At 39.5% G+C, this 27750-nt stretch overlaps 2 protein-coding genes across 7 annotated transcripts in view; one reads left to right on the top strand and one right to left on the bottom strand.

Moving 5' to 3' along the window:
* PI4KA (phosphatidylinositol 4-kinase alpha) overlaps positions 1–27750 on the bottom strand; it is a 98326-nt gene that overhangs the window by 43883 nt on the left and 26693 nt on the right. For all 6 annotated transcript variants that reach the window (XM_038373630.2, XM_043497881.1, XM_043497880.1 and 3 more), the window contains exons 15-19: positions 26423–26518; positions 25412–25595; positions 24764–24867; positions 21847–22015; positions 16203–16253 (exon numbers count right to left, since the gene is read on the bottom strand). In XM_038373630.2, the coding sequence (XP_038229558.1) occupies positions 16203–16253; positions 21847–22015; positions 24764–24867; positions 25412–25595; positions 26423–26518 (604 nt within the window). The remainder of the gene's footprint in view (positions 1–16202; positions 16254–21846; positions 22016–24763; positions 24868–25411; positions 25596–26422; positions 26519–27750) is intronic.
* SERPIND1 (serpin family D member 1) lies at positions 700–13517 on the top strand. Its single transcript, XM_038373633.2, has 5 exons — positions 700–959; positions 3833–4713; positions 8396–8669; positions 10587–10731; positions 11567–13517. The coding sequence occupies exons 2-5, from the start codon at positions 3849–3851 to the stop codon at positions 11756–11758; spliced, it is 1476 nt and encodes a 491-aa protein (XP_038229561.1). The 5' UTR covers positions 700–959; positions 3833–3848; the 3' UTR covers positions 11759–13517.

The following is a 27750-nucleotide window of genomic DNA, read 5'->3' as shown; positions in this document are numbered from 1 at the left end:
ATTTTCAAAGCTGATTTAACAGCATCTCACTTTCTGTTACAGATAAAATACTGTAGAGCTATAGACCAACTATAACAGAAAAGATAATTTAGAGTTGCAGAACATGTGGTCTAAGGATTAAATGCAGATTCTGTTCACCACCTCCCGCAACCTGTAAGGTGCGGACAATGCTGTTCAGCTTACTTTATTGCTGATGAACTCGAACAAGCAGCAATTTCTAGTCCTTTATCGAAGTATTACTATAATTGTTTATTATTTGTTTTGTAGTAGTACCTAGAAAACCCAATCAGGGATCAAGCACTGCACACATCCACACACACTCCCACAGTCCCAAAAAGATGGTCCCTGCCTCAAGGAACTTACAATCTGAGAAGACACGACAAGACAACAGGTAGACACAACAAACAGATGGAAAGAAAAGAAAGTCACTGTGAAACAATTATGACCAGCGTAATAAACAGCAGTCACTTTCGAGTGACTGACATTGAAACCTTAATAATGTTATTTTAATTTTGTTTTGCATGCGTCTCATATATACACACACACACACACACACACACACACACACACACACACACACACACACACACACACAGTGCACAGCTACAGAAAGAGAGCTAGTACATCATCCAAAAGTATACACATTCTTACACACAATTTTTGAAGAAAATCTTTCACATCCTGCAAGCCCACAGACAAAGAGCAAAAGCAAGTAAGCACTCCACAAAACCATAAAAACCTCAACAAAAGATCCATGGAAGAAGCAACAAATCACTTGGCAGAGACTACTAAGCAAGTAAAGGGGTTTTGGCTGACAAGTCAAATTTAGCAGTGTTTGATTTAGAGCCTGTTTACTTTGGGAGCCATACAATTTACTAGCATCAAAGTTCAGATTTAAACCCAGCGATTCGCCTTATTCTAGCTAGTCAACGTATCCCTCTCTTCTCAGTGGCTTGGAGGTAAGGAACGTTACTATCGTTTGAACTGGATTTAAAATCTTAAAGAAAAATATATTCCAATAGCGGGGGGAAATGCTTTGCCCACAATAAAATGAGGGTAAACAATACATTAGTCTATGGAAAAGGTGAGAATATAAAACTAGGAACCACAGACAACATTGTCTTTCGTTAGTGATTATTGCACAGAAGTGGTTTTCCAGAGAAGTATCTTAACCTCTAACAGTATGGAACAAAAAATGTAGCCGTCAGTCACTTTAAAAATAATAAATAATAATAATAATAAAAAAGTGAGCTATTAAGACTACAGTACTTCACTCACTATATAGCACAGGTTTTAGTACTGTTCTGTTACAAGTCCTTAAGGATTAAACAATGTTCGGTTTCAATCTGGAATATTCATCTCAAATGGTTTTAAGGTTCCCAATGCAACAATAATTCATTTTCATTCTTTATGTGCATCGACAGACGGGAAAAGAAGGGACTGATATTACCTGGATTCTACAAAAATCTTTAATTATTTCTCTTTCCACCTCCCTCTTAGTTCTCTATTTCATTGTTTAAGAACAGCTTTACATTCTCTTCTTTCAAAACCTCTTCCAAGGGTTTTTTCCCCTCACTCTTGTTTTGTTTTTTAACATTTTATCTGTTTTAAATAAGGGTCTTTGAAATAGTGGCATTCAATAGTACTATCCTACATTGCAGGTTCTAAACATTTACCTTTAATTAAATAAATCCTATCTGGAAAAAGAAAAATAATTAATTTTAACAAAATCTGAGTCAATTTGTGTAGCCACGGGAAACTGGTTTAGAAATCCTGAGTTTGACTTTGAAACTACTTTCACCCCTTTCTGTCATAGAATAGCATATTATCAAATCCTTGCATTCCATCCTTAGTTGATATCACAGCAGTGAATTACAGCTTTTGCATGTATTTTAGGTCACTAACCAAGACCATCAATATGATCATGTGCTTAAATATCTAGGGACTGTTTCTGGGAGCTGAGGGTATCCAGCATCTTGGCAAGCCAGGTTTCTAGTCTCTTCACACTATATACAAGTGCAGCTCTTGATTTTAAAGGCATAAGGCCAAATTCTACCCTCTGAGACATTCATACTACTCAGTGGGATCAACAAGAGTTGCGTGCTTATAACTGAGGAACAATCTTCCATAAGAAAAACAGATTCTACCAAAGCACCTTCCCTGAGGAAATAACCGAGGCTATTTTCATTTTAAATTTGATCCTAAACCCTTTCTTCTAAGAAAAAGATTGGCATTTCTAATAATTACAAAAGCTATTGCTGCTCTAGTTTTAATTATATAGCGATCCCACCTTTGGAAAAGGAGTATCATACATTGTATAATACACAAAAATCAAATAATAGGTACAATGCCCAGAAAACCAAAAATTAAAACCAAACAATTCCCTCAAAAATCTAGGCAAAAAAAGGGTAAATGATGAAGCTGACTGGAACAGAAAAGCCTGTACAATTACGGAACTGTGCACCTAAATATGGCCCTGCTCTGGCAAAGTCACATGCATGTCCCAATGACACTAATCTCAGTCAATAAAGTTAAACAAATGCATATGTCTTGAGGGACTGTGCTATGTCCATAGATCTCCTTTATTCCATCCTCATTCAATTCCATCCTTTCAAAGAAACTGCCCATAAAAATCCCATTTGGTTTATGTTTAAAGTATGTTTTACAAATATAGAGCATTCGTCATGTTTTCTTTGCATCTCTCAGATGTGCTCTAAACTAATGATTTCCTACTAAATTCAAACATTTGGAAGCTACTGTCTATCAGACTTCAGCCTTTTTAATTTTTTTAAGCACACATACTCTTACAGCTTAAAGTTTTATAATATACAAGAGACCTGGGCATTTTAGTAGAGATCTGGGCTAATTGTGTGTAAAACAAGCTGGAAAGCAATGACACTTTCTCCAAAGATAGAAATCAATTGCTGTTTAATGAACTTGAAGGTCTCAGACCAGGACAGGTCCAGGCTTGAGATATTACATGAGCAAGAATTAATTACACTAGGCACCACTAAAATGGAAAGGCTATCACACACTCTAGTGGAGTGGCTGTCCCACTCCTGGAAAACAGGGGTAAAAGCAGCCAAGCTAGGCTAATTGGGGAAGCAGCCACAGCTGCTGCCAGCTCAATTAGGGCCCAGGTGGCCCTTATAAGAGGGCTGTGGGCCAGGAACTGAAGGAGTCTCACTCCAGCCACAGAGTGGGAAGGACCTGGGAGCAAGGTACCTGAAGTGGAGCAGTGCTGGGGAAGGGCAAAGGGAGCTAGGGAGCTCCAGCCCGGTAAACCCTCAGGCTGCAGGCCTTGTTGTAGGCCTATCAAAGGTACTGGGGCTGCAGAGATAGAGCCCGGGGATAGGCAAAGGCAGCAGATCCTACTCCCTTGCCAATGATGAGTGGCCATGAAAGACTGCAGTCTGCCCCAGTGAGCGGGGACTGGATGATGACTGGCAGTAGCCACTGAGGCAAGGTGGGTTTAGAGGGTTGGGGGTTCCCCTGGGAGGGGAGACCCAGAGCAAGGGGGTACTGCTGGGGCAGAACCCCAAGATAACAGGCACTGGGGTCCGGGAGGGACACGGGGCCAGCAGCAGGCAAGATACCGGCCAGGAGGTGCTCTATATGTTGGAGAGCTAATTCTCAAGATGACGAGCAGGAGGCGCCGCAGCGGTGAGTCTCAACTTTGCTACATACACACCAAAAAAATCTTTGCAGGATCCAGCCAATTATCCAATGTAGGACTCAACATTAAATTAAATCAAACAACCTACTGAAGAAAAGAGTAACCTCTTAAAACTCTGGTACTATACAGTTTCTCACTATATTTTGTGTTTTCCAGCTTCTGACCTGTCACAATGAAGCTCCTGTTTTGTTTGTTTGTTCTCTCTCTCGTCATAACATCCGCGTTTTGTGGGATCAAAGACTTTAATAAGCACTTTGGAAGTGTTAATCAAACTATAAATCCCCATGAAAATGAAACCCAAGATGTGCCTAATTTTCCACCAGAGTTCCATAAGGAAAACACTATAACCAATGACTTGATTAATGAGGAAGAAGAGGAGGAAGACTATCTAGATTGGGAAAAGATATTTGGTGATTATGATTATAGTGACATAGTTGATGCTTCTCCGTATCCGTATACAGTTTCTGAAATTCAGCAAGGAAATATTCTTGAGCTATTCCACAGTAAAACCAGAATCCAGCGTCTTAATATCCTCAATGCAAACTTTGGCTTCAACCTTTATCGGAGTTTGAAGGACAGAGCCAATTCTTCAGATAACATTCTGATGGCTCCTGTTGGTATTTCCACTGCAATGGCGATGATTTCATTAGGGCTGAAGGGACAAACACACCAGGAGGTACTGTCTGTCCTAGGCTTCAGAGATTTCATTAACGCCAGCTCCAAGTATGAGATTATGACAATTCACAACCTCTTCCGTAAACTAACTCACCGGCTCTTCAGACGCAATTTCGGTTACACGCTGCGGGCAGTCAATGATCTTTATATTCGGAAGCAATTTTCCATTATGGACGATTTCAGAAACAACATGAAAAATTACTACTTTGCTGAGACCCAATCATCTGACTTCTCAGACCCTGCCTTCATCACTAAAACCAATGAGCGTATCCTGAAACGGACCAAAGGGTTAATAAAAGAAGCTCTGGTGAACATCAACCCCACAACGATGATGATGATTCTCAACTGTATTTACTTTAAAGGTGAAAAAAATTATTTCAGTTTTCAGCAATGGGTTAATTTAATTTACGTTTTGCAGCACATCAATCTGAGGAACCAAGAATGAATCAAAAACCTAGACTACAATTTAGGCCACAATAATTGTGGTTTTTTTCATAGTCCTACTGGTAATTAATTAATTCACACACATTCTTAATACCCACTACTGCAATGGACCACGACCTCACTGTTTTAGGCACTCTACAGACACAGAACAAAAAGATGGTCCCTGCCCCAAAGAGCTTACAATCCAAATATAATACAAGGAGGCAATATATGGTTTTTATCCATCACCTCAGGGAAAAATAGTCACAGCTGAGGGACTCTATGCAAAATTATTCTTGCAGGAAGGATCACTGCAGTGTGTGTTCATAATGGTCAAATTCAGTCCTACTGTACGCAGGTGCAACTCCACTGACTTCAGGGGAGATACAAGGGGGTTGAATTCAGTCCAACACATTTATAAAGAGTTTTAAAGTATTCAGAATCCAGAGAATCAGCCAGGGTCAAAGACTCTGTGCTTAATGTATGCAGAGTGTGATCTGTACCCAGGGTCTACTCAAGGGCCTGACAAAAGTTACGAGCTTAACAAAAGTGGTCTACTAATAAAAGGTAGAGCAGAACAGCATTCATTATGGTTGGGATACTTTGGGCGAACTGGGAGGTGGTGGTTTTGTAAGGTGGTCTCTTGTATGGTTTTTAAGTATGGGTAGAGCTGGAGTTAGAGCCTGGAGTTAAATTGCCCGAAACATCACATTATAAGGCATGGTTTTCAGTTTCTTATAATTTTTTCAGCCCAAACAATTAAAGTTTGGCAACTTTTCAATGTTGGGTATCTGATGCAGGCTACTTTAGGGGAAGGGAATTTCAACAAAAATGGTTCAGCCATCTCAGGAAGAAAATGAAGAGGAAATATGATGGTTTTGGCCATGTTAAAAATACTCGGACTGGTGCAGGGAAGGGGCAGAGGGAAGAGACTGGCATGAAGAACCTGGGGAGAGACTGGAAAGGGATGGGGGGAAGGGAGGAAGAGATTGGGGCAAAGGGCCAGTGGGGAAAGACAGGAATGGGGCAAGGAGTCAATGGGAACAGACAGGACTCATCACACCCACCCTACTCTCTTTACAGTGGGTGCCTCTATAGTGGCAAACTGACTAAGTTGCTACACAGCTGGTTTTTAAACCCTTTAAAAAGGTGTAACAGACGTCTGGGGATTCTTTCTTAAGCCCTATCCTGAAGTTTGTGCATTCACACCCCGGCCTTTTAGTGAACCCACCACCTGTCTTAGGTCTGCAAGCTATCATGCCTTTCCTAGAATGAGTCCTAGGGTTAGCACACTGCTTCCTTTTGACATCCCCCCGTCCTTTAAAAAATAATCTTTAAAAAAAAAAGTGTCCTCCGAAAAGGGGAGTGGTTTTTTTTTTTAAACTTTAAATCTAACTACAACTGGCCCAATACTTCCTGTTTCTTCACCTTTGAGACCCATCCACCTTAATTTTAAAAATAAAATTGAACTATAATGTGGCTTCTCTCATACAATTTTTGTGGTCTTAAAATATTCCAAAGTTAGACATTCTACAACTCTAGTACAAACCCATAGATGGGAAGGAGCTACAGAAAAAAAAAGTTTTAGTATAAATATTAGAACACAAAACTTAACTAACGACGCCTGTTGCACAATGCATTATTACTCTGCTTATAAAAATTAAGCATGCAGCCCCAGGTTCTCTCTGGCAAAGTGATTACACACTTTGGGATGAAAGGTGAGGCATCTGATCCTCTCCACATTACTAGCCATCAAAAAGCAATCACAATGGCAGACTTATCCAAGTCTTTCTAGGTGAAGATCAAAGGTGACAGTCAGACTTCCTTAATCAAATGGGATGCATGTTATAGAAAATGTGTTTAGTGGGTGGAATTTCAGCAGCGAAATTAAGATACCAACTTCCTTACACTGCACACAATTACAAGGTTATTAAAAAGGTTCTACAGTATTAGCTCCTGAAGTACACCGTTCGTGGATAATTGCTGTGGAGGAACGAATGCAGAAGGGACACATGCTCAGGGTTTAGCTGATCACCATATTTGGGGTCGGGAAGGAATGTCCCCCCCAGTGCAGATTGGCAGAGGCCCTGGGGGGTTTTCCCCTTCCTCTGCAGCATGGGGCATGGGTCACTTGCCGGAGGATTCTCTGCACCTTGAAGTCTTTAAACCACGATTTGAGGACTTCAGTAGCTCAGACATAAGTTAGGGGTTTGTTACAGGAGCTGGTGGGTGAGATTCCATGGCCTGCGTTGTGCAGGGGGTCAGACTAGATGATCATAATGGTCCCTTCTGATCTTAAAGTCTATGATTCTATGATACACTTACTGTTGTGCTCTACACTTATTTGCTCACTTACATCTAATGCCCCTGATTTTAAAAGGAGATACCAATAGCCAAAATAAATGTAATATATAAAATTCTAACTGTACCTGTCCATCTACAAAAAAACAAGACGAACTCCTTCCAGAGCCATCATTATGAATACAACATTACATTAAAAAGGCAGGTTTCAGAGTAGCAGCCGTGTTAGTCTGTATTCGCAAAAAAGAAAAGGAGTACTTGTGGCACCTTAGAGACTAACACATTTATTTGAGCATAAGCTTTCGTGAGCTACAGCTCACTTCATCGGATGCATCCGATGAAGTGAGCTGTAGCTCACGAAAGCTTATGCTCAAATAAATGTGTTAGTCTCTAAGGTGCCACAAGTACTCCTTTTTTTTTTTTTTTTTTTTTAATTAAAAAGGCAGATCATCAACTATATTCTTTTAATGCCATACCTTCACTGGACTATTAATGCACACTTGGGACCCTCAGAGTGTCTTCACCAGCCCTGATCCAAATCCCCTGGAACTCGATAGGAAGACTTCCTCTGACTTTAATGGGAGTTGGATCAGGTCCTTCGGGTCTGATCCTGCTGGGTGCTGAACTTCCTCAGCTTTGCTGGAGTCAAGAGTGAGCAGCACCTCACAGAACTGGGTAGTCTAACCCCAGTGACGGTCCGGGCAGTAGCATATTTGTTTAAATGTTCTGAGTTTAAATGAAGTCAAAGCTTGATATGCAAAATGTAAGTATTTTGTTTCACATGGAAATTAAAATTTAGCTGTATTTAGTAATGTTGATGAGACAGTATATTATAAGTTGAATTCTAATTTTGAGCAGAATTACACTGATCTGCAAACATCATCAATATCAGATCTTTTAAAGCTCATAATCTGCTTTTAAAGCTCGTAATCAGAGAATTACATTTTCTCTCAGATATCTTTGAAATGATTTCCACTTTATATTTTAGAGTAACTTTTTTGAGACAAACATGTGCATTTGAACTACTTTAAATGTGTACAGCAAAGTCAGACAAACATCTAATTGGTCATCTACACACACTTGCAAATCATGTGCTTACATTTTTCTATGTTCATTTTTTAAAAACTAGGCCTTTACTTTTAAGTTGCCACAACAAATTCCCTCTTATTCCAGCCACAACTTAAAATGATCAGCCAGGCTACATTTTGCAATGATATCTGCAAATAAGCCTTCATCACTAAAATTATATTTTAACGTCTTTCATTTACAAACTACAATTATATATAGAAATAAGGATGAGGTTTTCTGCTATATTAACAGGAACTTGGGAAAACAAGTTTCCAGTGGAAATGACAAACAAACGTACCTTCCGACTGAATGAGAAAGAAACAATAAAGGTTCCTATGATGCAGACCAAAGGAAACTTCCTGGCTGCTGCAGACCATGAGCTAGACTGTGCTGTGCTCCAGCTGCCATATGTGGGGAACATCAGCATGCTGATTGTGCTTCCAAACAAACTATCTGGCATGAAAGCACTGGAGAAGCAACTGACCCCTCAGGTGGTGGAGAGATGGCAAAAGAGCATGACAAACAGGTAAAATAGGTCTTGTCAAACAAGCTTGATATAGTTTCTTGAGAATTTTAAATTGACAAAAGTAACAGTGACACAATAGACTTCTGGAAGATATTTAACTTAATACTGAACTACAATCCGATTTTAAAAACTTATTATACAAAAATCAGTGTAGTCTATATTAAATAGATTAAAAACTGGTTAAATGATAGATCTCAAAGAATAATTGTAAGGGAGAAAAATCAACCAGTGGGAGAATTCCCAGTGGGATCCCATAAAGATCTGTTCTTGACCCAAAGCTATTCCATCTCTTTATCAATGATCCAGAAGAAAACAAAAATAGTAGGTGGTAGAGTTTACAAACGACAAAAGAATTGGTGAGATAAATAACACCGACAAGTGTATTCTACAGAATAATCTGGATCACATGCTAAACTGGGTTCACTTGAACAATATGCATTTTAATATAGTTAAATGCAAGGTTATACATCTAGCAAACAATAATGTAGGTCATAGTTATAGGAAGAGGGGGAGACTGTATTTTAGAAAGGAATGACCTAGAAAAGGACTTAGGAGTCATGACACAATCAACTGAACATAAATTCATAGTGCTTTGTGGTGGGTAAGAAAGCAAGTGTGATACCTGGATGCATAAGCAGGGGGATATGGAGTAGAGTAGAGCTTGTACAGTGTGTTACCACTATATAAAGCATTAGTGAGACCATTACCAGAACAGTGTGTCCATTTTTGGTGTTGACACTTTATAAATATGTTGACAAAATGGAAAGGGTTCAGAAGGGACAGAAGAATGACCTACCCTACATTCAGAGACTAAAGAAACTCAATCTATTTAGCTTAAAAAGAGAAGGTTAAGAAGTGATCTGATTGCAGTCTATAGCTACCTACATGGAGAGATTTCTGATCGCAGAGGGCTCTTCAATCTAGTGGACAAAAGGCATAAATGAGATCCAATGGTGGAGAGCAGAAACTGGACAAGTTCAGAATAGAAAAGAGGGGCACATTTTTTTTTCCCCACAGTGAGGGTAATTAACCATTCAAACAACCTACCTAGAGATGCAGTGGATTCTACATCGCTTGAAGTATTTAAAGCAAGACTGGATGTCTTTCTAAAAGATATTGTCGAGCTCAGGGCTTCTCAAACTTCATTGCACCACGATCCTCTTCTGACAACAAAAGTTATTACGACCCCAAGAAGAGGGACTGAAGTCTGAGCCTGTCAGAACCTCGCTGCTTCAAGCAAGGGGGGCAAAGCCCAAGCCCCGCCGCCCTCAGGCTTTGGCTTCGGCCTCAGGCGCTGGGGCTCAGGCTTTGGCCCTGGGCCCCAACAAGTCTAAGTCACTCCCCCAACTTTGGGGTCCTGATCCACAGTCTGAGAACCACTAGTCTAGCTCAGCCAGAAGTTATGGACTTGATGCAGGAATAACTTGGCAAAACTCTATGTTCTGTGTTATGTAGAAGGTCAGACTAGATGATCACAATTGTTTAGATTATAAAGCCAGGAAGAACCATGATTTTTTTTTTTTTTTAAATTACCTCTGTTGTATGTACTTGGTAAAACTCAAACCTATTGTGCCAGGGAGTTCCATAATAGATAGATGCATATGCTTATAATATCTATGTCATCTCAACATGAACTATGTACTGTAGAAATACAACTGATGTTAAGCCTTTTAAGCATTATAAGCATGTAATACATTAATAGGGTTTTTGTTTTTGTTTTTTTTAACCTTAGATTTAGAAAAACTGCTTAGACAGACAATGCCCTACCTTTTAATAAATTAAGCCTGGGAGAACATAGAGCAAGATTCCTGTATATGTCAGTGTCATGCCTGCTTGATAAGAATGGAACTGAGATGCATAGTTAAGGGATGTGAGGAATATTTCTCTAAGACCTTTAATATTTCTGTTTCTTACTAGAACAAGAGAGGTAGTTCTGCCTAAATTTAAGCTGGAGAAGAGTTATGACCTGACGGATTATCTGAAATCCATGGGAATAGAAACACTGTTTGACAACAATGGCGACTATTCTGGAATATCAGATGAGAAAGTAGTCATTGATATGGTAATTTTTCCCCTTCTACACTCATTCTTCCTACTTATTATTTCCTGTCATCTGAAGTGTGGCAACAAAGCACAATAATTCACAGCTTAGCTAAGCAAATAACACAATATGCCTGCCTCTCCTGGAACATAGGGAGTCTGTATTTTTTCCATACATAGTGGTAGACCAGTGGCTCTCAATCTTTCCAGACTATTGTACCCCTTTCAGGAGTCTGATTTGTCTTACGTACCCCCAAGTTTCAGCTCACTTAAACTACGTGCTTACAAAATCAGACACAAAAATACAAGTATCACAGCACGCTATTACTGAAAAAATGCTTACGTTCTCATTTTTACCATATAATTATAAAATCAACTGGAATATAAACATTGTACTTACATTTCAGTGTATAGTATATAGTGCAGTATAAACAAGTCATTGCCTGTGTAGAATTTTAGTTTGTACTGACTTCGATAGTGCTTTTTACGTAGGCTGTAGTAAACTAGACAAATATCTAGATGAGTTGATGTACCCCCTGGAAGACCTGTGTGTACCCCCAGGGGTAAACGTACCCTTGGTTGAGAACCAATGGTGGTAGACTATAAATTTCTGGAAGGGGCCAGGTCATGACCAGTCAGGAAAGGGGATTCGCCAAAGCCAGAGGACTGATGCCATATAGGAGCTACCAGTGAAAACACAAGAAAGCCACGTGCAGAATAGAAAAGATGTGATGTTGTAATTAAAGTTCACCATGCTTTCAGCAAATTAATTCTAGTGCAATTCACCTAAGACAAAATACTAAGACTTCAAAGTCTAACCAAAGGGATTCTGCATTTTCTGTCCCATTTTTTTACAGTTCAATCACCAAGGCACGATTACTGTGAATGAGGAAGGCACAGAGGCTGCAGCTGTAACCACAGTAGGGTTCATGCCCCTTTCCACTCAGATTCGCTTCGTCGTTGACCGCCCCTTTCTGTTTCTCATCTACGAGCATCGCACCAGCTGCCTGCTGTTCCTGGGCAGAGTTGCCAACCCCAGCAAGTTTTAAAAACAGAGGAGTGCTCTCATATCCAGGTTGTAGGATTACATTTTAGTATAACAATTTTTGAAAGGAAGATTTTACTTATCACATTATTCAGAGGTTACTGTCATTACATGACTCACCATTTATCAGTGGAAAATGCAATATATATGAGACCATTCATGTGGATATATATCAGTGTATATATATATATATATATATATATGAATGGACTCACAGCAGTAAATGATTTGACTGCAATTTTTAAAGATGAATGCCAGGCACTGATATATCTGTATTAAAAAAATCTCATTAAATGACTTACACGGTGTTGTATACAATGTATTGAACTTAACCAGCAAATAAAACATTAGACCAGGATTTTTAAAAGTAGATGTCTAAAGTTAATTTCTTAAATCTGTATTTAGACACCTACAAACAGGCAGGCCTCAGGAAGTGCTGAACATCTTGCAGTTCTGAGGTTATCTTTCCAGGTACCTAAATATAGAATTAGGAACCTAACTTTAGGTGCCCATTTTTGAAAATCTTGCCCTCCGAGCCGGATTCTGCCCTCTGATCAATCTCATAGGCCAAATTCATCCTAGGGGAAACTCGCACAATTCCCAGGGAAGTCCCAGCCAAATCCAGCAGCCATCTAAATGGAGGTATAAATAGTGAAGTAGAGAAACTTGTACTGATTTCACATTCAACAAGTTTATAAAACATGAAATTTACAAACCAATGAGGCAGAAAAGAGGGATTGTAGGAGAAAAACCACTTAGGAAAAGTAAGGTACCATTAGATCTGGTTTTGATTTCATACCAGTTCTACATTGGCATAACACCAATGATTTCAATAGTTACTCCTGATTTCCAGTAGTGTGAAATCAGAGTCAGGCCAAATGGGTAATTTATACCACTGTAAACTGTCACCAAATTTAGCCTATCATGTATAGACACACATCTGTGGGGAGCATAAGATCTATAACACAGCTTATATACAAAAAGGCATTTTATATAAATGAAGTAGACAGGTAAATACTTCCCCCCACCCCCCAACCATACCCTCAAATACCCGAAGCTACATTTTCTGTCACATTTTATTTTCTCCATTTCTTTACAGAAAACATTTATATAAACAAATCATTTAGGCAGAAAATAGGGGCACTAAAGCTCACCTCAGACTCAATCTAATGAAATTTAGTGGGAAAAAACTTGATAAAAAATAATAAGCTACTGGTAACTTTTTCAGACTTTATAGCAGGAACATAAACACTGTCTAATTATTCTCATCATCCACGTAGATGCAACGTACTTCCATTCTAAAATGCTACCATTTGACAGGAGGAACAAATTTACACTTTTTCCTACCAATTATCAAAATAAGTACTAACAACACATGTATTCATGTTTCAAAACTTCCCTTTTCAAGAATTCATATTGTAGTCTCACAGGTTTACTGTATTATTCAGAATATCTAATATTAGATAAAATCTAAATGTTTTCAATATTAAACTTTCCTTTGCATATTTTCTCTGGTAGCACAAGAAAAACCAAACAATAGTTCTTTCATGGATTTACAAGTCTTTAATGAAGTCTTTAAAATGCAATTTGTAGTTGATCCTGTTTTGCTTTTATACAGCACGAGTCATTTTGAATTTTGTGCCCAACCATAAATGAAGCTGTTTAAACATACAAGTAAATGAAAAATACTTATTGTAAATAGCATGGTGAAGAGCTGATATCAAAAAATTATTCAACTCAATAAACAGTTTTTCCCTTTTCAATATTCCTACTTCATATACAGTCCTTGTTCAAAAGTTTTTTGTGCACACATACTTTTTCAGTGTTAAAAAGCTTTGCACAGAAAACATTAAAGAATAAATGCAAGTATGGGAAGGTTATCTTATTCTTCACAAATGTGAAACACACATTAAAGAAAATAATCAAATCAAGAAGCTGAAAGATGCCTTTGGCAATCAAGAATGAGTTTATCAAAGCCTACGTTAGCTGGAAACAAAGTTCTAAAAGTTATTTTTGAGGCCAAGACCAATTCCTGTAACCAGGGAAAGAGGACAAACAGAAAAGCAAATGTAGCTGTGGCTTAGAACTCATGATCTTTATGCATTGTGCAAGAAAATCAAATATTTGCTTCTGCACCCATAATGTAACCATTAACTCTTGCTACAGCTTCTGACACTGTTTATTTTACTCCATGTAAAGGTCACATTGGTTAAGAAAAATGCAGTATACATCAAGTATTCAAATCAAATGCATTTTATCAACCAACATGTGAAACAGAAAATAGACCCTTGCAGTATGTCACAAACGAAAGAGACCATTTTTAAAGGCCTGATCTTACTCCCTTTGAAGTCAATGCCAAAATTCCCATTGATTTCAATAGGAGATGGAGCAGGACCTGAAAGGGCAAAGCAACACACCAGTCACCACTGGACTACAGGCCTCAAACAGGACTACAATTAGTCCATTTAAAAGTTGCTCCGTTTTTGAGCAAGCTACCTTTTGTAGCAGTAGCTTCCATATTAGTAGGGGCCCAAGATATTTATGTAAATGTTCCAGTAACCTCTGGATCTAGCCTTTATAATCATGGATGAATTCAGTGGGAGCTGATGTTGGGTGCTCAGCACTTTTGAAAGTCAGGCGGGTGCTGAAAGACAGATTTAGGAGCCTAATTTTAGGTTGGTTTTTTTTGTTTTTTTTGTTGGAGATCTGAGCCAAGAAGTTTATAAAGCCAGGTAGGGTTGCCAGGCATCCAGTCTTTGACTGGAACGCCCGGTCGAAAAGGGACTGTCGCAGCTCCGGTCAGTGGTGCAGCGGAGGCCCGGGACTAAGGCAGGCTCCCTGCCTGCCTGGCTCCGCGCAGCTCCCAGAAGCAGCTGCCAGGTTCCTGCAGCCCCTAGGCACATTGGCAGCCAGGGAGGCTCCACATGCTGTCCCCGCCCCGAGTGTCGGCTCCGCAGCTCCCATTTGCCAGGAACTGCGACTGTGGGGCTGTGGGGGCAGTGCCTGCAAGCGCGAAGGCAGTGCGTGGAGTCTCTCTGACTGCCCCCATGTGCTTAGGGGCCAAAGGGACCTCATGACCGTTTCCTTTGAGCCATGGTAAACGTCACCGGGATCCCACAACCTGAACCCCCCTCCTGCACCCGAACCCCTGGCCCCAGCCTGGAGTCCCCTCCGGCACACAAACTCCCTCCCGGAGCCTGAACCCCCCCCAACCCAGAGCCCACATGACCAACCGGAGCCCTCACCCTCCCTGCACCCCAACCCCCGTCCCAGCCCAGTGAAAATGAGCGAGGGTGGGAAAGAATGAGCGATGGAGGAGAGGGGATGGAGAGAGCAGGGGGTGGGGCCTCAGAGAAGAGGCAGGGCAGGGGAAGGGCCTCATGGAATGAGGGGTGGGGCAAGGGTTTTCGGTTTTGTGCGATTAGAAAGTTGGCAACCCTAAAGCCAGGACAATAGCAAATATGTCCTAATGTGTTCGAGCTGCAACAACTAGTCGTAGCAGCACCGGACTCCAAATATTTGACATGATCTCCTTTTTTCTCACTAGCTGTATAAAATAATCTTTCTGAACACAGAGAATTTAACAATAGGAGAGGGGAAGGCAATCACAGCCATTTCTGGTACTCCCGTGAATCTGGCCATTAGCATATTAAGGCTCAGATTTCAAAACAGCCTAACTGAGTTAGGCACGCAACTCCTCCCACTGCTTTTCAATCCCAGCCTAGACTATTAAATTGCAGCTGTTCACCTAGAAACACCATGAATCAATTCAGTCTTTGGCTGGACTACTTGTTGGACTAGGTTTAGAAGTTGTTCTGGCTCGGAAAATCCTCTCAGTCTAAGAGGGCAAACTGTATATACACACACACCCCTATTTTGCGCTACTTTTGTTTAGAATGGTCTTCAAACCTCAGTGCACTTGAACATTTCATAAAATGTGTACATCATGAAAGCTAATTAATATCCATGGAAGATATGGAGTCTTTTCTGTCTCCTTTATTATAATTAATCTGCTTTACGGACTCTCTATTATGCTGCCTTCTGGAATATATTTTTACTCATTTTTTTAATAACTTTTGTTTTTCAGTCCTCTCCCCAGGCACTGGTTTTTTTTCCAGTTACATACCTTTTATTACATTGGCTGCCAAGTATTAGTCCGTATAATAACCCCTGTGGTATTATTTGGATCATGAATCTCTTGAACTCATGACTAACAATAGACCCTCACACTGATTAACAAAAGATTAGCTGCTTTAAGAGAGATGTCATCATCAAACAAATGCCCTTTTGTTTTTAAACTTCTAGCAAGTAAGAAGTTATAACATGTATTTGTCTTTCATGGCTACTTATCAGTCCCATCTGCTGTCCCTCCCTGCCTCCACACAGATACTTGAACTTTTGGGGAAATCATCATTCAGCTCGCAAATGCCCCGTCTATGAACACTCACCACAGCAATAACAGGAATAAGCACTCCCAGGTTCCCTGCACTACTGGAGGCCTGAAAAAGAGGAGAGGTTTTAAAAGATGTGAAAATGTCAAAGAAACACAAAGCAATCTGAAGTAATATTTACTACAAAGCTCACTTCCAATGGCTCATGTTCTTTAGCTATTTGTACATATTCATCAATACGGATACATCGCAGACCACAGCCCTGAGCCTACAAAACCACTTGTCACCCAACCTGAGCACCACTGAAACCAGTGGGCTATGCATAAGCACAGGGCTCAAGTCTACATGAATCCCTAATGGGGTTCCAAACAGGGACAAGGTCTTCCCACATGGATCCAGCAGCAGGATCAGGATCTAGAACTTGACAATATGCACACTTTTCCCCCTCAGGGTGTTACTGTTGGAAAGAAAAACACTATTTTTAATCAAATGGATGAGCTGAGGGGCCTTCTTCCACAGACACAGCACTGTCATAACTGCAAATCAAACATCACGCTTTCAGGTCGGGAGAAAAACATATCAGTTGCCATCTGTATTCCGAAACATCCAGAAATTGAAATGTCTCCTATTACTCTACATGCCCAAAGCTAGCTGTCAAATATTTGCAGAAATCAGATTTTACTTTTGAACTAAAGCCAAGATTATGAATCTGTAAAGGATAAGGAATTTAAGGGACTCACTCCAACAGAAAACACTACCCATCCAACTTAATCCTAACAAGTTAATTTTCTTTTCTAACAAAAAACAAATTTTGCCTGGCTGCAAAATCTGCTGACAACTAATTAAGCAAAAAGAATCAATGCAAAGTGGTTTAACAGTCAGGTAAACAGATCTGGAATAATAAAAGGCCTGTTAAGCAGCACAGGAGACTTGACAAATAACAGAAAATTAAAGTCCTGTCAATGCTATCCAAAAAGTGAGAATTCTGCTTTTAAAACCTAAATATAAAAATGGTTCAGCAACTCAGTTTGGACAGGGCCTAATTTAGTATAAATTACTTTTAAAAACATTCAAGGGTAAGAAGAAAATCTTAACAGGTTTCAGAGTAGCAGCCGTGTTAGTCTGTATTCGCAAAAAGAAAAGGAGTACTTGTGGCACCTTAGAGACTAACAAATTTATTTGAGCATAAGCTTTCATGAGATACAGCTCACTTCATCGGATACATTCCACCAAATGCATCCGATGAAGTGAGCCATAGCTCACGAAAGCTTATGCTCAAATTTGTTAGTCTCTAAGGTGCCACAAGTACTCCTTTTCTTTTTAGTCTTAAGAATGATTTTCAGAATCATATGAGCAGATTATTCCCTGAACGCTACGGTCAAGATTATACTAGAACCCAAATCATTTAATATTTTAAAAATAAAGGAACATTGTTTTCTAGCACAGATGATGCCTAAAGTGGATTTGCCAGGATGTGAATTCAGCTCAGATATTAGTTCCTGGGAGGTGGAACATGGGAGAGACAAAAAATTGCTAGGTTATCACTTAGATGAGGATGATGAAATCCAGTATAAAGGTGTTGTTTTAGAACAGAGTTATATTTATAAGCATCACAGTCACTTATCAGTGATCAGAACCTAAAAAACTGGACACAGGCAGGATTTTCCATGATGGCATTCATTGGGTTTGCTGAAAGAACAAACAAACTGTGAATTCATCTGGTTTCCTTCATAGGAGCTGAGTTGGCACCCCAGATTAGAAACTCTTATCCTTATGAAACAAGCAACCCAGCAGCTTTACTGAGTTGGTCAGTGACATAAAAGGCATTTACTGGTTACAGATGCAGTTTATCTTCAAAGCAAACAGAGATTCTATTCATTTCAAAGAGATTTGCCAAGAGAGTTCACCAATCCCATAAATGGATAAGAAAGGAACTTTGCACTATTAAAATTTGAAGCGTGTGTGGGAGGTGGGCGGGTGTTGTGTTGGGGATGTTAAAAAGGGAAAAACAACTCTTACTGAATTGCTAGCACAGCTTTAGGTATAATTTTAGCCACAAACATGGCACTAATATAGACATACACGGTATGGAAAGAAATTCAACTTTTCACAATAATTTTTTCTTTTCTTTTTTCTTTTTTTTTTTTTATTACAAAGTCACTCCACATCAACATCTGGGAGGTTTGAGTGTCTGGAATAGCCATATAAAATCACAAATGGTGAAGTGTTAGTTCATCCCCGATAAGCAAAACGTTCAATTAACTTCACTCTTCATTCTTGAGCAGTGAATGTGATGGTCTATAATCGAAAGTAGGATTTCTCCCTCCTTCCCCCCCGCCTCCAAAATGAAGGTGTTGCAATTCAGTTCACAGCCAAACCAAATTCATAACTTGTAATATATTTTTATATCCTCCCACTCATTTGAAGAGAAACACTGTTCTCATTTATTGTTCCTCATTTTCACATTTAGAGGTATAAGTTAACAAGGTCTTCCTCTAGAACTTTGTAACTAGCACCTAGCTGTCATGTCAATAAAACTATTCATATGTCAATAAGTGCCTGATCCTGAGTGGTGTCAGTTTGATTTCAGTGGGACTTTCTGGAGCACAGCACTTTAGGAACAGGCGATAAGTGATGTAAATTGTATTCACCTCACCTTTGGAAATCTATCTGTAAATACTAGGTGAGATTGTAAAGCAATCAGGAAAGAAGTCTTGTTATGGTAGAGTATTCAAACAAAACTGAAATTTACATAAGTATGTTGAAAACCATTTATTTTAAGGTTTTTTGGAACCACTCCTAAATTAAAATATTGCAGCTATTTAATAAGAGTCAGCTGCTAGACTGACTTATAGTCTACAACCCTTTCATGTCAAAACACAGATTTAATACATTATAGACCCAGTCTTGCATTCCACCAGAACACACTAAAGTGAATGGGAGTTTCTAGACCCTTTGCATGTATTTCTTTAAGAATTAGTTTACATTATACACAGACAGCTGCTCATAAAGATCTGGAAGCAGTCTACATGTAGGCTTACAGCAGTTTACTTAAGATGTGATCTTAAATCAATTCAGATAGATCAGTGAAAAAGTCTGCGTAGACACTTTAGTTTCAATTTAATCCAGGTTTATTTTGATTTAGCTGCTCCTGAGGCCATTCTGCACCAAAAAATAAAAATTCTGTGCACAATATTTTAAAATTTTGCAAGTTTTATTTGTCAAATAAACATGGAGGCTGCAGCATGGCATTGGGGACCACAGACCACTGGCTGCACCGAAGTTGGAGATCACTGTGCAGCTCCCCCATGGGACACTGATTCAGTGGTGAGGCCTCACCCAATCCTGATATAGCACAAGGACCAGGCCGGTCTCAGAAACACCCCAGGCCACGCCCCTCTGTGCCAGGTACACCAAGTATGGGCAGGCAGGCTCAGCAAGGCAGGATCAAAGTATGGAGGGACTTAGTGTGGGGGGTCCAGGTGTGGGGCTATCTGGGTGCTCAGTGGGAGATCTGGGTACAGGGGCAGGATGTGGATGCACAGGGGCTTGTTGGGGGGTTCTGGGTACAACGGTAATGGGACTATGTGGGGGGGGTCCAAGTGAAGGAGGTCAGGGCTCTGCGGGAGGGGGGGAGGGAGTCTGGGTATCAGGGGAATAGAGCTCAACATGGGGGTCTGGGTGTGGAAGGTGCAGTGAGGGGTCCAGAAGCAGAGGGAGTGGGGCTTGGTGGGGTGGGGATCCAGGTGCAGGTGGCTCGTCAGGGTGCTAAGGTGCAGGGGGAGTAGGACTCTTTGGGGGAGTTCTGAGTGTGTGTGGGAGGGGCAGGGGGTGAGGCTTGGCAGGAGGGTTTCGGTATGAGGGAGTCTGGATGCACAGGGGTTGGGCAGATGGGGGAGCAGCTCCCTATACAGGGATCCCTCCCCCTGTAGCTGAGGAGCGATGGGTGCAGGAAGTGGGGGGTGAGGGGGAAAGGAGTTTGCAGAGCTTCCTGAATTTGGGGGAGAAATGTGGGGATGGTTTTGACCCGGCCCCGGATGCTGTGCAGGGGAAGAGGAAGTCCTGTCCTCTTCAGCCCAGCTGGGACTAGCAGCTGAGCCCAACGCAGGGTAGGAGCCATCAGCCATGTTTTCCACAGTCCTGTCCACTGCCCCATAGCGATTTATCTCTCTGCCGGCTGCCCTGGGCACCCAAAACATACTGCTTGGGAGGGTCGCATGACTGCTCTTGTGGCTTCCCTTTGCTTCCCCGACAGAAAGTCATTTTTCTGTGAGGAAGCAAAGAAATTGGCGGGGACATAAATTCTGCGTATGCGCAGTGGTGCAGAATTCCCCCAGGAGTAATTTAGTTTAAATCATTCAGGAACAAGTTTAAGCTATGCCTAAACAATCTGCTCTTAAACAAAAATAAAAAAGAGTTCTCACACAGGGGTCTGCACCAATTTAACTTAACCAGTTTGAGGATAACAGGGAGTTTGTGCGTCATCAAGATCTTAAAATACAACACAGCACTTACTTGGAAGCTGGAGATCCAGATTATAACATCAGCATTAAGCTTTCATTTTAATTTATTAGCAATACAAGTAATGGCCCGTGGAAAACAGGTCATGAACTTTTTCACATTCCTTCCCAACACCAAAGAAAACCAGCACTCCCACTCTGCTTCTCTGTTAGAGATCACTGACACCACCAGTCAATTAACATTTCTGATTTCCCAACAATGTCCAGCACTTCTTTTCCTGTGTCACCTTACACTCTCAGAATGTAAATCAGCTGTACTGATTTGCTACCTCTCCCTCTCTCCTGCCCCCGCAGCCCCACACACAGTAGAGTAATATACTAGTGAAATTCCCGTAAAATTAGCGAGAATACAATGATCACAAGGATTTGTAGATATGGACAGATATCTTGTTAAATATAATCTCCAGCTATAAGAATTTGTACTGCACATGTAAGAGCTGCTCAGTTTTGCTTTGCAGTTCTTACACTTGCAATGCATATGAGATAGCACTTCTAATCAACAAAGCATTATGGTTTCTCTATCATTCATGTGAGAACGTCCCTGTCAATTTCTCTTTTACAACCAATTCCAATTAATGCTTGTTCAGTCAGGGTAATCTGCACTGATCTCACTACATCTGTAATTCACACCAGACTGTTCCATTTTATGGAGTCTATTGTAAATTTAGTTATGTAGGCCTCTATCAACTCTAATACTGGAAAATCCACATATGTGTAATCACAATAGTAGTTATTCAGGATAAATTAACATCCGGGGTAGCTGAGATTAGAACTGCGAATTTATAAAACTTCACTATTTCTTAGGAAGTGGTAATAGCAGGAGCCTAGAAGTCAGGACTTCCTGTTTCTGTTTTCAGCTCTGTCACCAGTCTGGTTTGTGCCTTAGACAATTCACTTAATATCTACCATGTCTCAATTAACCTATGTGAAAAATGGGTATACCACTACTAATTACCTAAGCTTACAGATATTATGTGAGGCTTAATTGATGTGTGAAAAGTTATGTAGGCTCTATATTATTAATAGGCACCATAATACACACATCTGTTTCAGTAGTTACATGTGCAATTTTTAAGTGTATACACTTGGTTCAGAGGAGAACAGAATAATACATTTACATTAGCCGTATCAATGCAAAGAGGTACTGAATTAAAACCCACACATTTTATACCGTTCCTTACTTTTAGTGCTGGCCCCTTTTCACTTGCTCTCTCACTGGCTCTCTTTCCTTCCAGTCCAAGCTGTACAAACAGTTCCAGCAAATTCATTAGTAATTCATCCACAAGGTGTTCTCCCTGAATGTTAGCAGCTATGTTAGCCAAGGCATTAATGACAGCTAAGGAACAGTGTCTGACAAGAAAGAAAGAGAGAAATTAGAAAACAACCAACTCTTTGATGAAAAGGTTTGTATTTATTTTATAATGGTTTCTCACTAACACTGTTCAACAGCAAATCTGCATAATACTGACAGTGGCAGGCACATTTTGTACATCAAGGATTTAGTGAGAATGGATGGCACGCTGGGTTAATGCATTAGTGTTCCAATTCAAAAAGCCAATTAAATATTGCTTGAATCATAATTAAAATGCATTTAGTGGTCTCAACAACAGAGAACAGATGGAAGAAGCACCAAAGGACAGAGAGGAATGGAATAAACTAATTTCCACCCTGTGCGCCAACACTGTTGTGTAAAGAATGAAATGTAACGTAATTGGTGGTCTCAATTTCGTCTCTAGAGAATGTTTTGTCTGTGCTGCCACCATCATCAATTCACCAGGACTGACCATTTTTGGTATGGAAAACCTAAACCTAAACCAGCAGAAACATATATTTCTGGATTGGAAAAGTTGTAGGGCAGCAGAGAAATTCAAATTAATAGCTGCAATTAATTACTGGCGTGCACTGGGCAGGACAGTGAGTAAAAGCCTGTATAACAAGGGTGTACCAGTAAGCTCGTTTGTAGTTATTGTCAATCCTTCACCCTCGTTAGAATTGAATTCAAGCATTTTTTAAAGGTTAAAATTATAATGCAACATAACTCTGATACAAACGACCATTTCACATTCCTGAATACTTAAAAGAAATAATTAACTCATCATATGACATGATGAATACAGCAGGAATTCTGTGCTATGCAGTTTTATACTTCAATACCTTACTCAAATAGGGCCTGATCCAACTCCCAGTGAAGTCATTGGAATATTTTGTATTAGTTATAATACAAATTGGATGGAGTGCCTAGTTATTAAGCATTCTTCGATAAATTATTCTTAAGGAATTCAATACTTCTTAAGAGCACTGGGCCCAATCCAAAACCTAATGAAGCCAATGAAAATTTTTGACTTCACTGGGTTGTGGATCAGGCCTATTAAGAGAATAGCTTGCAACTACAGTTAATGCATTAGAAGTTTTTGACACCAACTGGAATTTACCAAATCAATCTTTTAGAGAGACAAGTGGGAGGGGTAATATCTTTTACAAGCTTTCAAGCTTAGAGAGAGCTCTTCTTCAGTCTGGGATACTTACTCAGAGTGTCACAGCTAAATACAAGATAGTACAGATTGTTTAGCACAAGCAGTTAACATATATTTCAAGGAACTATTCGAAGTGAAGTGGCCCCTTCACACCTGTTCAGTTACAGGGAAGAGGGGAGGAAGCCGCTATGGGAGATTTGTTAGTGGATTACAGATTCTTGTAGTAAACGATAAAGTCAGTGTCCCTATTCAGTCCTTGAATTTTAGTGTCTAAAAAAGTGTTATGAAGTTAAGCTCCCAGGCTCATCTTTTGAAAGTGTTCGACAGGTTTTCTTTGAGGATGAGACTGATAGGTCAAATATAGAGTGATCACTTTGTGAAAAGAGTTCCCCCACAGGCGACGTGATATTTTGTCTTACCAATTTCCTGCGTGAGTTCATTCGAGAGCATAGTGACTGTCTGGTTTCACTCACATAGTTGCAATTGGGTCATTTAGCGCACAGGAAAGGTATACCACATGTTGTGGTATGCATGTTTAGGACCCATGGATCTTGAAAGGTGTGTTGATCATTGTAGCGGTGGAGATATATCTGCAGGTTTTGCATCTGTTTTTCTGGCAGGGTCTGGGGTTGCTTTGAGCTGGTGTCCTGGTTTGTGGGGGGCTTACTTCTGATGATGAGCGTAGAGAGGTTGGAGCATTGTTTGAAGACCAGAAGAGGGGAATCAGAAAAGATTTCTTTCAGGATGGGATCCCCATCAAGTATGGGATGGCAGGTGACAACTAAGGATGTGCAGTGGGGGGGGGGTTATTTCTGTATTGAAGCAGGTTTTCTCAGGGTCTCTTGGTGGCTGTTTCATGATGTGATCCATTTCTCTGGTGGAATGTCCTTGTTTGGTGAAGGCGGTTTTCAGTGTGTTAAGGTGTATATCCTGACTTTTTCCTTAGAATGGTCCTTTGATATATGTGGTAACTATTCATGCTAAACAATTTGTTCCATCTTGGATGTGACACTGATTAAATTTCCCACATCTGAAGAAGAGCGCTGTCTAAACATAAAAGCTTGTCTCTCTAACCGAGTCAAAGATATTACCTTACTTACCTTGTCTCTCGAATGTTCTGGGACTGATACGGCTACAAATCTTTTGTGACAGAAGTTGGTACTGCCTGATGCTAACAGTTTCTGAAAGAGATCTAGGAGTCTCCATTATTATTCAGTGCCAACTTCTAGCACCTTTTGGCTAAGGCATCATTGCATCACTGTGAAGAAATTAATTGCCAATAGCTCATCAAGAGAAAAATAAAATCACAAGCACATTGTTCATTCTTAAATCCAACTAATGGAAGTGAGACATACACACCAGTCGTTTATAAATATTTAAAAAGTGTTACTTTAAACAATACAGGAATAGGAGACTATATGAGATCTGCATATATTCAGAACACCCACCCTCTCAGAAATGGACAATTAACATTAACAAACCTCTGGAATACAACAAAGAAAGATCGAAAGAAATAAAGCTGTTATGTCTGTTGGAAAAAAGTGAAAGTGCATAACCATGCTTAAAGGAAGATGTTTGATTTAAATAGTCATGAATTCTAAGGAGGCAGTTATATCTGTGTTACCTGTATCCATGATCCTTGTGATCTTTAGTGGCAGAGTAAACAACTGAGCTTGCTTTTACACTGATTTGCTGGAATAGATTCCATACCTCCTGGTAAATATATTGCTGTAAGAAAACAAACTAAGTGGAGTACATTGAATACAATAGCTCTTAAAGGAATAAACCTGTAAAAATAAATTCTATCCAACTAAATAAAAATCTTATATAGAATGCCTTAGTATCTTTAAAAATCTGGACCTAAGTGACTTAGGAACATAAATCCCATTTTCAAAAAGGATTTAGGTTCCTCAGGCCTAAATAGTACCTGGGTGACTTAAGTCATTTAGGAGCTTTTGAAAGCGTTACCTTCACATTTTTTCCTCTACATTAATTGTTTTTGTATATATCTGTGGGAACTAAGGTTTGCTGGAAGGGCGTGGCTTTGCTAGTTACTAGTGACACTGTACAAAAAGGTACATGCAAACAAATGATTGTACAAGTGTGTGTATGTTATGAAGACAGGATAAATGCTGAAATGCTGCTTTTAAGGAAACATTTTTCAGGCTTAAACAAAGTTGACAGCAATATTTTAACTGAAGGAAATAGACAACTGTAATGTAGGGGTCTCTCTAGTCTGGTTTGTTCTCTTGGCCAGTTCTTCTCTCCTTACATTTCCAGTGATAACTAAGCAGCCCAGCTGGTCAATGATGAGTACGTCAAGTGAAGATGGTGGCTGGCAGAACTTCTGCTGCAGGATCTGCAGGATAGGTTCCATCACTTTGGGAGTGTCCCTAAGTGCCACTGCAATGTGCCCCAGAGCTCGAATTGTGTGGTCAGGAATCAAATGGGCTTCCCTAACAAAAAAAAACAAACAAGCCACATTCATATAACCATCCAGAAACAATTACACATCTAGTTCTACAAGTTGAACTACAATCTGCCTGAGAAACAACTTACACTGATGCATCCAGTAAACTGTAATATCATTTAATTTCATTTTAACTCCTTCATACTGTTTTCCCCTTCTATTATAATCAAAAGCATACTTAGTACAGGAACCAAAACAATTCCTTTTATAGTATCAACACTGATCTGTTAACTATTCACTATAGTAGAATCAGTAGAAAAAGATAAAAGGCTTGTCTGGAATGACTGTCCATTTTTATTTTTTTTTTTTTTTATTTTTATTTTTTTTTTTTTAACAGTCCCGGTACAGTGGGGTAAACGCAGTGGGAGTTTCCGTTGGAGATGCCTTGTCAGCTATCTTAGCTCTGCCTTGGCAGACCAACCTCTCAATAGGAGAGAGGCAATTCAGACTCCACAAGCAGTAATCAATTGTGTCAAACATTAAGTGATGGGCTTGTACAGCTCATTGAAGACTTAGCAGAGGCAACCTCATTTCACTTAGTAATTCAAATAGAGACTTTAATACTCACTGCAGACAGGAAAGCAGTGCTTTTATCCAGTAAAAGTATGTAGGCCCATCAGTATTAAAATAAAGGCCCAATCCCACAAAGAAATCTGCATGGTCTGATGCATATTCCCACATGTAATCTTACTGATGTCAGCAGCATTTCACACAGGAGAAAGGCTCCTCATGCTTGAATGTCTTACCAGGAGTGGGTCTTAAGTTAAATTGACTGAAGACAGAAAAGGATTAGTATTATGCCTAACAACTTACTTGTCACTCTCCTGTGAGATGTACAGACGGTTAGACAAACTGGCTAGGAAAGCCTCAACAATCACCGGGTCTATAGTCAGGCCAGCTTTCAAGCACCTACAGAACATTAAACACAAAACTTGCCAGGAAAGCCAAAACAGCAAGAGTTATATTTTCACATCTCACTATGGGAGAGAAAGGATCCAATACCAAAACCACTACACATAAAACTGATACAATCAGAATTGTGTTCAGTCAGAAAACGATTCTCGTGGAAAAAAAATATATTCACATAGCACATATTTGGCATCCTCTAAAATATTCATGAGACCTTGACATTCAGAAGATGCTGTTCAATTATTTCACGAGTTCAGCATTCTTTACATGTTCATGCTTATTTACATATGAAATATAAGCAGGGTGGACAAACATTGATTTTTTAAAAAACTAAATATTGATTTGTTATTTAAATTAAATACTTTTTCTCTTAAAAATAAACCTATTTAAAATTAAAATTGAAATTATGACAAGCTATATGAAGGCCTACATTTAATATAATTTATTAAAATTATTTAAATAAAAAAATATTTAACCAGTACGTTTGCTGCCAAAGTTTTAAAGAAAGACAAATGACTGAACTGGTGGCCAAGAGCCTGGAATCACGGTTGGCTGAAATGCTAAAGAAGTTTTTGACAGCGGTAGCCTCTTTGGCAGCTACAAAGAAAATATTTTCCATTCATTCAGCTAGTGCAGTTCAATGACTAGTTCATTCAAAGTTAAGAAACCAACTGGAAGTTGACAAAGCAAGAAAGCTTGTTTTCCTGTTCCAAGCTATACATAAAAACAAGGTGTAAGAGGGTGAGATCTACTAATTTTAAAATCTTGAAGGACATGATGACCAGAAACAATTAGCTCATTCACTAACTAGAGATAACACTTCCTTTGTCAATTAGTTTTAAATGTAAATCATGTTTTGATAAACTAATCTTTTTTTTAAATGTATCCAGCATGTCCGAGGTAGTTTTATTTAACTAATGAAAAAACAACTTTAAAATAGCGTTTTTGTTCATTTTGTGCAATTTCCATCCCAACACAACTTAATACAAATCATGAATAAAAACTAATCATCTTCTAGTAAATAAAGTGTCATTCACCATTTTCTAACAAAATAAAAAACGTAAACACTAAGAAGCTGAATAAATGTATGATAGATAATTGCTTAAATAAATCTGAATAGACATTGTGTGCCAAAGTAAGCGTAAATGTTAATGTTATATTTAGTTAAAATACGTTGATCTGCAATGATTACCAACCAATGAGAATCAATTTTTTTTGTAAAAGGAAAAGAA

The sequence above is a fragment of the Dermochelys coriacea genome, chromosome 15 (genome assembly GCF_009764565.3).
Source record: "Dermochelys coriacea isolate rDerCor1 chromosome 15, rDerCor1.pri.v4, whole genome shotgun sequence".
Classification (NCBI taxonomy): Eukaryota; Metazoa; Chordata; order Testudines; family Dermochelyidae; genus Dermochelys; species Dermochelys coriacea.
Note: the sequence above shows the minus strand (reverse complement) of the source record. Positions and strands in the feature narration are given on the sequence as shown.

Coding starts and splice junctions, on each gene's coding strand:
- SERPIND1 (XM_038373633.2), top strand. CDS start 3,849: ATGAAGCTCCTGTTTTGTTTGTTTGTTCTCTCTCTCGTCATAACATCC. Junction 4,714..8,395: donor CAACTGTATTTACTTTAAAG/GTGAAAAAAATT, acceptor CTATATTAACAG/GAACTTGGGAAAACAAGTTT. Junction 10,732..11,566: donor AGAAAGTAGTCATTGATATG/GTAATTTTTCCC, acceptor ATTTTTTTACAG/TTCAATCACCAAGGCACGAT.